At 37.4% G+C, this 10,595-nt stretch overlaps 1 protein-coding gene across 3 annotated transcripts; it reads left to right on the forward strand.

The window, feature by feature from the left end:
* Positions 1-263: 263 nt before the first annotated feature.
* Positions 264-7,379, forward strand: LOC108985502 (ankyrin repeat domain-containing protein 13A). Of its 3 annotated transcripts, none has more exons than XM_018957822.2 (4): positions 264-704; positions 1,083-1,295; positions 1,388-3,057; positions 6,642-7,379. In XM_018957822.2, the coding sequence occupies exons 3-4, from the start codon at positions 1,465-1,467 to the stop codon at positions 7,023-7,025; spliced, it is 1,977 nt and encodes a 658-aa protein (XP_018813367.1). In that variant the 5' UTR covers positions 264-704; positions 1,083-1,295; positions 1,388-1,464; the 3' UTR covers positions 7,026-7,379. The 3 variants fall into 3 exon arrangements, with proteins under 3 accessions (XP_018813367.1, XP_018813365.1, XP_018813363.1); XM_018957820.2 differs by having other exon boundaries at positions 1,408-3,057; XM_018957818.2 differs by having other exon boundaries at positions 1,083-3,057.
* The last annotated feature ends 3,216 nt before the right edge of the window (positions 7,380-10,595 follow it).

Below are 10,595 nucleotides of genomic sequence, written 5' to 3' on the forward strand. Positions count from 1 at the left end.
TCTTAAAGGAAATTATCAACAGATAAAAATACTTATATAATTTTAAAATAATTATTACATTATCCTTTAATCTTATTCGTGAAAATGCATAAAAGATATAGTCATAATTTTTTAAAAAAATTATATGAAATTTTATATTATTTTTACTTCAAAAATTAATTTTTTAATTTATTTCTAAACTGTTTAAAAAAAATTTAAACGTGTGGAGACCGAAAGGATGACGACGGGGAAGAAGAATGAGTGCGGGTGAGGGCGACATTTTTGGTAAATATGGGCAAAAACTGAGGGCAATTCAGAAAAAAGCAAAGCAAAAGCGACGATGCTCCCACCTGAGATTGCAGAGACGCAGAGAGAGTGATAGACACAGACAGATCTGAGTCGGGAGAACGAGTCGGGAGAACGAGTTCGAGGACGAGTTCGAGTATGTACTTAGGGAGCTCTGCTGTTTGTTGTTGTCAGCAATTAATGGTTTAAAGTTCTTACAGTACGCATTGTGAGTGAAGATTGTCCCCACCGTTAGATCGCATCTCTGAAACTCCACACCAACCGTCCGATTTATTCCTCTCTCCCTCCTCCTCTCTCTGTCTCTCTCTATCCTCTCTCTCTCTCTAGCTTAGCTCTAATTTTGGAGTCGAAGCAGAAGACCTTCAGTGAAACCGATCGGTCTCCAAAATTCTCGAGTCTCTCACGCGGCGCTTTCTCAGGTACTTTCTTGGATTGTTGCCCTACCTTTAATCTTTTTTCTTTGGTTAAAACGAGTAAAGTTATTTCTGTTTGGTTGCTCGGAAAATGGGGGAAAAAGAAATAGGAAAAGAAAGTGAAATCTGGATCGTGTCTTTTCTTGCTTTGGTTATAAAAAAATTATAGCTTCGCTGTTCTTTTTAAAAAATGTCCGGAATATACTTGCCTTCCTTTTCCGCTACTTTCAAGTAATCAAGCAGGGAGAAAGGAGGAGCGAGGGAGAAAGATTGTTTTGTTTTTTTAAAGAAAATTGCTGCTAATCTTAGTTTAGATTTTCAAGGATGATTTTCTTTGTGATTTGAGCTTAATTGTCATTTGAATTTTTGTTTTCTCTTGTACAGATTTGAGCCCTGTGACGGCTTTCTTATGACGGAGCTCAAGAACAAACTGTGTAAGTGGGTTTCAGAGTCTGAGAGACAAAAATAAGTGGATAATTTCTCCTTAGCGAAGAAATTTGGGCAATAAATTTTGGATTTGATTTCTTCTAAATTGGTTGCCCCTTTGAGGAATCTCCAGACATATAACAGGGTTTGAAGGCAAAGAGGGCTAAAATAGTGAGTAATCCTGATTTTTTCTGGGTTTTCTTTCTTCTTCTTTATTGTTCTTGAATACCTGAAATTCGTCTGTGGTTGTCGTTGAAGTTTAGCTCTATAACTTCATTTTCAGCCAAAACTGGAAGGAACCATATAGTTAGAATTAGAAAGAGAGACAGAAAGAGAATCAATGGAAGATTTTTCAAAATACACTCATAGTCCAGTTCATTTGGCGGTGGTGCGCCGTGACTATGCCGCCTTAAGGCGAATTATCTCTACCCTGCCACGGCTCGCCAAGGCTGGAGAAGTTAATACTGAAGAGGAGTCTCTTGCTGCTGAGCTCCAGGCTGATGCCGTCTCAACTGTTATTGATCGTCGTGATGTTCCAGGGCGTGAGACTCCTTTGCACCTTGCAGTACGCCTCCGAGACGCCACCTCTGCAGAGATTTTGATGGCAGCTGGTGCGGACTGGAGTCTCCAGAATGAGAATGGTTGGAGTGCTCTCCAGGAGGCAGTGTGTACTAGGGAAGAGTCAATTGCACTGATCATTGCAAGGCATTACCAACCTCTCGCTTGGGCAAAATGGTGTCGTAGACTGCCACGTATTGTTGCCTCAATGGCTCGTATTCGTGATTTTTACATGGAGATAACTTTCCATTTTGAGAGCTCAGTCATTCCATTTATTGGTCGTATTGCTCCATCAGATACTTACCGCATTTGGAAGCGTGGTTCTAATCTTCGTGCTGATATGACCCTTGCTGGTTTTGATGGTTTCCGGATTCAAAGGTCGGATCAGACATTTTTGTTTCTCGGAGAAGGGTACTCTTCAGAGGATGGCAATGTGACTTTGTCACCGGGTTCTTTGATTGTTCTTTCCCATAAGGAGAAGGAAATTACAAATGCTTTGGAAGGTGCAGGCACCCAACCAACAGAAGCAGAAGTTGCACATGAAGTTGCATTGATGTCACAGACAAACATGTATAGGCCTGGTATTGATGTTACGCAGGCTGAGCTTGTTCCCCATTTGAATTGGAGGCGACTGGAGAGGACTGAGATGGTGGGAAATTGGAAGGCCAAAGTTTATGATATGCTTCACGTTATGGTGAGTGTGAAGTCAAGGCGGGTTCCTGGTGCCATGACAGATGAGGAACTTTTTGCTGTGGATGATGAAGAACGGTTGGCAAATGGTGATAACAATGATGACTATGATGATGTTTTGACAGCTGAAGAAAGGATGCAACTGGATTCTGCACTACGAATGGGGAACTCAGATGGTCTTTGTGAGGATGAGGAACATGGGATTGTCGAATACCAAGAAAATGGTTCTGTAGGTTTCCATGAGAATGGTGAATCCAATGGTGCAAAAGAGAAGAAAAGTTGGTTCGGTTGGAACAAAAAAGGTTCAAAGAGTATTGTTGAGGATCCTGAAGACTCCAAGATTTTGAAGAAATTCTCGAAGTTGGCCCCTGAAGGTAGCAATCAGAAACCAGTGGATCATCAAAAACCATCATCCGAATTTGGCAAGGAGGATATGGGGGATGCCAAGAAGGGAAAAGATAAAAGCAGTAAGAAGAAAAAGAAGAAAGGGGCCACTAGTGAATCGAAGCTTGAGAGTGAATACAAAAAAGGTTTGAGACCAGTCTTGTGGTTGACACCAGATTTTTCTCTGAAAACAGATGAGCTACTGCCTCTACTTGACATCTTGGCCAACAAGGTCAAAGCCGTTAGGAGACTCAGGGAACTTTTGACAACTAAACTTCCACCTGGGACGTTTCCTGTCAAGGTAATGTTGATACATTGACTTTGCTAAACTTTTTTTTTTTCTATTTACGAGTGAATGATTTTGCATTATACCCATTGCTATATGCTTATATTACTTTCTGCTTTTATAATGGACTTTCGTTTTTTTAGTAAGTGCTTTTATTATTACCTTTCTTCACCTGCCTTCATTTGTTTTCCTTTTTTTGGTAGATTACATAGTTGGAAATTCTTTTTTCCTTTCTTTGTTTTCTTTGCAAGAAATTCTGAGGATCGTTGATGAGGTTCAAGTATTTTCATCGCCTTCAGCTTCTTCTTCATCATCATCATCACCATTATAATAGTCGTTACTATATGCTTATATCACTTTCTGCTTTTAGTATGAAATATCTTTACCTTCCTTCATTTTTTTTCCCTTTTTTATTTATTGATTATAAAGTATGAATTTCTTTTTTATTTATTTATTTTTTCTCTTTTTTCGATAAGTAGGCCTCTTTTTTCTCTTAACAAGAAATTCCGAGGATCTCTGTTGAGGTCCAAGTTTATTTCAGCACTTTGATCTTCATCATCGTCATTATCCTCTGTCTCTCTGATGGCGGTGAGGACTTGGAAAATAATTTTTCTAGGGTTGAAAGAAATTTCATTCAGAAACGGCTAGCTGTCCCTCCTTTTCTGTCTGCTTTTCCATAAAAAGTTATGTTTTTGTCCAAAATTCTAGAAGTCATTATTATGTCTCACTTGAAATTAGGAGCTAGCGTTTGAAATGAACTGAGTTTTCCTTTCATTTGTAAAACTTGCAAATCATATTAAATTTTATTCTAAAATTTGGAATTTGATTTTATTTCTCTGTTCCTAACTGGGTTTGTATGTTTTCCATGGTTACTATGAACATAATATGGGAGATTCTGTAAGCATGGTAGTAGATGATTTGGAAGGTGGGTACTTTTTCCTCTAAGGAGGTATTTATGGCAAGAAATGAGTGCCCAAACTTTGAGTATTCTAAGTGTTATTGGTCTGATTTTTATAAGCTATTGTTTTGAGATTTCTTTTGGACTGGATGGCTGCTACTGATTTCTTCACTATTACTATTGACATTTGAGCTTTTACAAGTTAGTTTTTTGTTTTTTTTTGGATTAATTATTACCTTATATTGAAGAAAGAATTACAAGACTTAACGTCTCAATTGAAACTAGGAACTATAGTAGATTTGTTATCATTAGTCAAATCACCATATCATATTTTCCTGAAGACCTGTTGAAATCCTATACATTTATTCTATATCTCTGTTATCATTACTAACATCTTTCGTGATAAGTCCTGTCAAATATGACTGTTATCATATTAACTGAAGTGATCTTAATCTGTTTTAATTAAATGAAAGCACTTGTGGGGGAGGCATTGAAATAGGAAAAAGAGGGAGGTCTTGTTGCGGGATGTTGTGACTTCAGCAGTGCTAGCAGTCATAGAAGAGCGTGTGGAAATAGAAATAGAAATACATGATAATGTGTGTAGAAATAGAAATACATGATAATGTGTGATGATCCCAAGGTTTAAAAACTTAACCAGGTTATTATCCAGCAGTCTTAGGGCTTTTGGATCAATGATTTGATCTTTAACAATTGGTATTAAAGCAGAGCCACGTCAGGAGTTCAAGATACCAAAGGGGCAGCCTATAGGCTAGCTTAAAATGCCTTAGTATTATGTATGGGCATGTTGTTAAGTTATTGAATGCTGATAGATGAGTGTAGTCGCCAAAAGGAAAAAAGGGCTACCACAGGATCATTGTCGATAGAGTGGGCCATCGTGGATGTCGGATTTAGAAGCGTGGTGGAATGTTATGATCATGAGGCTTAAAGGTTTAACCAAATTAGTATCCAACAGTCCTAGGTTTCTGGATCCATGGTTGGGTCTTTAACATAATGTTGCACTCTCACTTAAGATATATGTTTTGTTTTTAATTTGGTGAATCTAATTGGAAGCATATCAATTTCTTGTTGATATTGCTGTAAGATATGAAAATACATTTTGTTACACATGCTGCTGAGGGTTTCTTGCAGAAGCATTCACTTGGGTGAGGTTCTGGCATTTAAGGGTTTCTTACAAAAGCATTCACTTAGGTCCTGGCATTTAAGATATCACTCAACTCTTTTTTGTTTTTCATTAAAAAATCTTAAATAAAAAGAGAGATATTGAAAGTGAAGAAACTATGACATCTGTATTTCCATAGTGGCAAACACTAAGGATTTTTTTTTTCTAATTTCACTTAAGATTTACTTATAAAAAAATTAGTCTGATGGACTAGGCAGTGATGGAAATTTCCAAATTAGTCATGTAGCAATCAGGCGACCTAATGACAAATCATTTTTAGCCTAAGTTTTCTTGATGCAACAGGGATTTGGTTTGCAACATATTTAATTTTAGATTTTTTTAGAATTATCTTGAGCCTGATAAAAGGATGAAAAAGTAATCTTGGGGTCAGCAAAGTGGGCAAACACAAGTAACCCCAAAACAAAACAACAATAGGAAAAGAACAAGAGCAGAAAATAAAAAAATTATAGAGCAATTGATTGAAATTCAGAAATTTTCTTGTATGGTTGAGTCTGATGTAGGATGTAAATTCATTGTACTCTGTACCGAAAGAGGTGATTGGTTTAAGGGCCTTGTTAGTCTCAAAGCATTTGATTATTCCTATTAAAACTTCTCCTACATGTTTGATTTGTGTTGGGAAAACTAGATTTATACATTTTCTTGATCAGTAAAAGAAATTTTATTATAGCAAAGTAATTAGGCATAGCCCAAGTACATGGGGAGTATACAAGAGAGGACACCTAATTACAATCTAGGATCTTGAAAGAGAGAAGGAAATCATGAAAATTTTCCCCATCAAGAACAATAGCAGAAGCCCAAAGGAATAATATATGAAAGAAAAAACCTTTAATCTCTTCCAGCAAGCGTATCTTCAAAACTTCGGCCATTCCTTACAAGCCAAATTCACTGCATAAGGCATAGAGGAATCATTTTCCATATGGCAGCGATTTGGTGGTTACCCTGGAAACCTCTCCAACAAGCCAGAAGATCCACCACCTTCCTAGACCCATGCCAATAGGCAATTCCAATCCTACTAAAAATCTCATACTATTAAACCTTTGCCACCTCACAGTGAAGTAATAAACGATCCACAGATTCTCCATTCTTTTTACACATAAAGCACCAATCCAAAACAATGAGACCGCGCTTTCTCAAGCTGCTGTGTATAAATGGCGTTCATTATTTTAAGTGCAATTTTCTATTGCATCATAGGCCAACACGTTTAGATAATAATAAGTCTGCTAGTTATTGCTTGGTTAATAACTTATAACGGGTTAATGATAACCAAGGTTCCTTTCTAGATCATTCTGAGTATTAAGCACTCTCTTGATACCAGCCCTTGAGAGTTCATTTGTATCCTGAGTTTTTTTCTTTTCCTTTTTTCTCTTTCAAATTTCCTATTTGATTGATTTGTCATTGTTCAACAAAGAGTAGTGTCTCATAAACTAGTAATCATATTTTCATTATTCATTCTAGCTCCTACTTTTGTATATCATTATAAAATCTTACTCTCTTCTGCAGATAGCAATCCCAATTGTCCCCACTATAAGAGTCCTTGTTACTTTCACTAAGTTTGAAGAACTTCAGCCATCAGAGGAGTTTTCAACCCCTCTCTCCAGCCCTGCACATTTCCAGGATGCCAAGTCCAAGGAATCAGAGGGGTCCACGTCATGGATTTCATGGATGAGAGGGAGTCGTGGTGGGCAATCTAGTGACAGTGACAGTCACCGATATAAGGATGAGGTTGACCCTTTCCAAATACCATCAGACTATACATGGGTTGATGCGAATGAGAAGAAGCGCCGCTTGAAGGCGAAGAAAGCCAAGAGCAAGAAAAATAGGAAACACGCAGCAGCAAGAGGTGGGGACGGTGGACATCAGGTCAGTGAGGATGTAGAAGAATAACTACCTCAAAATCTATTTCATGCTTCGCCACTTTTTAGGTCCGACTATGAGGAGGGAGAGGGAGGTTAACTCCTCTGCGCAGCTGACCTTCAAATTTTCCCTTTGGATGATTTGGTTGGTGGATGATTGTTTGGAAATCAATTTGTTGTTGATTAAGAAGGGCCTTGTCTTCTTGATCAGTTGTATTTTTATGTGAAGTGAGATCATCGAGGAGCAGAGTCTTCTCGTTTCTCTGATAGCGTGTTTTACTTCCAATTTTTCGTTGACACCAATCTTTGTATCTAATTCAAGTAACAATTTCTTTTTTGTGATTGGTATTCTCTCATGTCATTCTAGCGCAAGTTAACAACTATTCTTTTCAGCTCGCTTTTGTTTTGCTAGTGTGCGTTCTGTGTTATTTCAAGTTTAGCGTTAAAATTAGGTTTATCAAGCTATGTTTTATCTTACTATTAATAACTTAATGGCAGTATATGCAATGCATTAGCAGACAAAAGAATATGCATGTGCAATTTCTGTCAAGCAGTAGGAATATTTCATACCATGAAACCGCGGAGAGGAATTAGCAAGTAATTTGGTTGCATTTGGATAGAAGAATATAAATTTAAATTCGGATTTAAAATCTCCCATTATTTCAAATGTAAGACTTTGAAAAACTTAAAACTTGTTTTGCTTTGGCTCAAATCCAAATTTTAATATATGACTTGAGCAAGAGATTTCAATTTTAAAAACCCAAATGCAAATCCTTCCCCTAAATCCATCTATCCAAATGCACCTTAAAGTCTAATGTTGTGAAGATTAGGGATGGATGCCAAAACGATTGAAATCGGTAGAGAACTAGTCAGTCAGCTGTCCAATGAGACAAAAATAGACATTGGCCGATTCGGTTCTTGGTTTGAAATTAGAGCAAATCGGCGAGCCGACCGATTATATATACATATATATATTATTTTATTCTTACATAAAACAATAACGATGTTGTTTCATTAATGAGTTCAGAAAAAAAAATTAACTGAAACGTCGTCGTTTGGCTTAATAAACCAAATGCGACATTTTGGTTACGGCTTTAGCGGTAACCCCCTCCTTCTCCCTTCTTCGACTTGGCCTCTCTCTCTCTGTCTCTCTGCTTGGTCAGGCTGTCCACTGGTGGTTGAGAAATTGATGCTCATTGTCTCTGTTGGTTGTCACTATCCTTGTGAGCAGTAAGTCTTAACCTTAGTTTACCATTTAATTTCAATCCATATTTTCCTTACTATATGATGTCTAACTTGTTTATCTAATTATCTCTATATAGGCATTTCGAAATTTTGGAGAAAATTTTTTATCCTTTGGATTAGGATTGAATGGTAACCGAGAGCCAATTTTCCATTATGAGTGATCTACATGTTTAGTTTAGTGTATTTCTTTTTAGGAAAAAACTGTTGTTATGTGAATTGTGGAAAGATGAGTGAACTAGAATCTAGATTTTAGAACACCCCCTTGTGATGTTTGACATGTTGCAAACTAGTTGTAGTGTAATTGTGGTTTTTATTTTCATCTTTGAGATGTGCTTTATTTTGTTTTCTACTTTGTTTACATGTTTTGTAATTGTTTTTGTCTTTCACATGTTAAATGGATTTTTTATCAACTCCAATTGGTGTTGACTCAAATAAATTGACCACAAACTTGGAAGATGATTTGAGAGATATCCAAAAATCAGAACTCCCAAATGCCCTGCCCATAGTACTTATCCACTTACTAAGAAATGGAAGGAGAAGTGTCTGTCATTTGTTTGGGACCATTTTAAGATGTAGAGAGTTGTCCCATGGAGGAGCCTAAGGCCAAGTGGATACTAGAGTGGATCATGTTTTAGTTGGTTCAAACGATGGTTCATGGCATTTACATGCTAAGCACGTGTAGTTTAGGATGACATAAGAGATGGCAGAGGCAGCGACTGTCTATGAATAGATGTGTGCATGATGGTTGGGAGCAAGGAACGTGTAGAGTGGTAGAGAACAACGATAACCCTATTTCTAGGTTGAAGACAATAATGCATGTGGCATGGCCTCATGGTTTGGGGTTTTCTAGTGATTTATGGGTCCTAGTGTTTATAGTTATCGAATTTGGGTTTTAAAAATGAGTCATGGGGTCTCGCTTTTGTATTGGGTTTCCTATATTTTCGTAGACCAAGTTGAATAATAAATTCTAATTGGCTGGGTTTGAAGTAAGCCCAACTCGTCCAATAAATGTTTTTGGGCTCTTAAATAATTTCTCGAGCCTAATATTGATTAGATATGGTCCCACTTGCTCTATAACTATTAAATTGGCTTTAATCCAATTATTAGACCCAATATATCTCATAATCCGCCATAATAAATTTTGGGCAAGTGACCTATCTATAGTTGCCTAATAAATCTAAATTGGGTTTCCCAAACCTATCAATATCATCCAAATTCTTCACTAAACCTTAATAGGCCTTAGAATAAACTTTTAGAAGTAAGGCCTAACGCCACGTGGGAGACTCTCATAAGGAGAAAGGCTACAAGTTTGTTCCCAAAGTAAGCTACAAAGACATGCACGCCTTGTCCCATCAGTCACTCGGTCTTTACCATTCTTCAAGTTCAAAGATCACATGGATGATCGAGATTAAAAGTCTCTCATTCAAGCAAGACAGAGGTCAGATAAATCTCAGGGCCTTAATTAGCAGTCCTGCCATATATAAGACTTTGGGCAAAAGACAACATCTCACTTTTGAGATCTTAAAGTATTGATTTCTTTTGCTATTCAAAAACTTTGAGAAGGCCAAAAGTTTAGAGTTTTCATCCACAAGGAGACCAACTATTTCTAGCACCAAGCATTAGCATTTAGTTGTTGTCTAGGTAGGTTCACTCCAATGACGATACTAGAAATGTTGGGTAAATGTTTATGGATATGTTCAGGAATTGCATATTCTGCTTATCATCTCTTTCTCTCATTAAAGTGCTTACTTTTCTCATTATATTTATTAATTACTTTTATGATGTGATTTTAAGATAATGTGATTTAAAGTGATGTGCGATCAATGTGCTCTGTACTCATGGGATCGGGTTAAGGATTTCCCATACCATTCCTAGGTGGCACATTGCCGCGAGTTTCATATGGGAGAGGGATTCCCCGTGATGCTCAAGGTGGGACCTTTTTGTGGGTAGAGAGAGTTCCCATGTTGACCAGGTGGAGCGTTCTTTGTCATGTTTTAGTGGATGTGTTCCACGTGTTACCTAGTTAGAAATTCCCCGTGCCAGGCAGGTGTAGTGATTCCCCCATGTTGTTTTGGTGGAGCTGTTCCATATGTTGATTGGATAGAGAGATTTTCCATGTCGGATGGATGGAGTGGTTCACTATACTCGGTGATTTGTGATGCATTCATGAATGTATGTGATTTGATTAGAGGGCGATTCCTCTCCATACTTATGAATATATGCGATCTGATCAGAGGGTGATTCCTTGTCATGCTCATGAATACCCATGTCTTTCAAAAAAGATGATTCATCAGGATATATGTATTCTCGGCTTTATTTACAAAAACTTGTGCATGTATATTCATTACGATTGTAA

Source organism: Juglans regia, chromosome 11, assembly GCF_001411555.2.
Source record: "Juglans regia cultivar Chandler chromosome 11, Walnut 2.0, whole genome shotgun sequence".
Lineage (NCBI taxonomy): Eukaryota > Viridiplantae > Streptophyta > Magnoliopsida > Fagales > Juglandaceae > Juglans > Juglans regia.

Bases quoted from the DNA above. Each gene is read 5' to 3' on its own strand.
- LOC108985502 (XM_018957818.2), top strand. From the start codon at position 1,465: ATGGAAGATTTTTCAAAATACACTCATAGTCCAGTTCATTTGGCGGTG. The intron at 3,058-6,641 runs GTAATGTTGATA...TCTCTTCTGCAG, and splicing joins CTGGGACGTTTCCTGTCAAG to ATAGCAATCCCAATTGTCCC.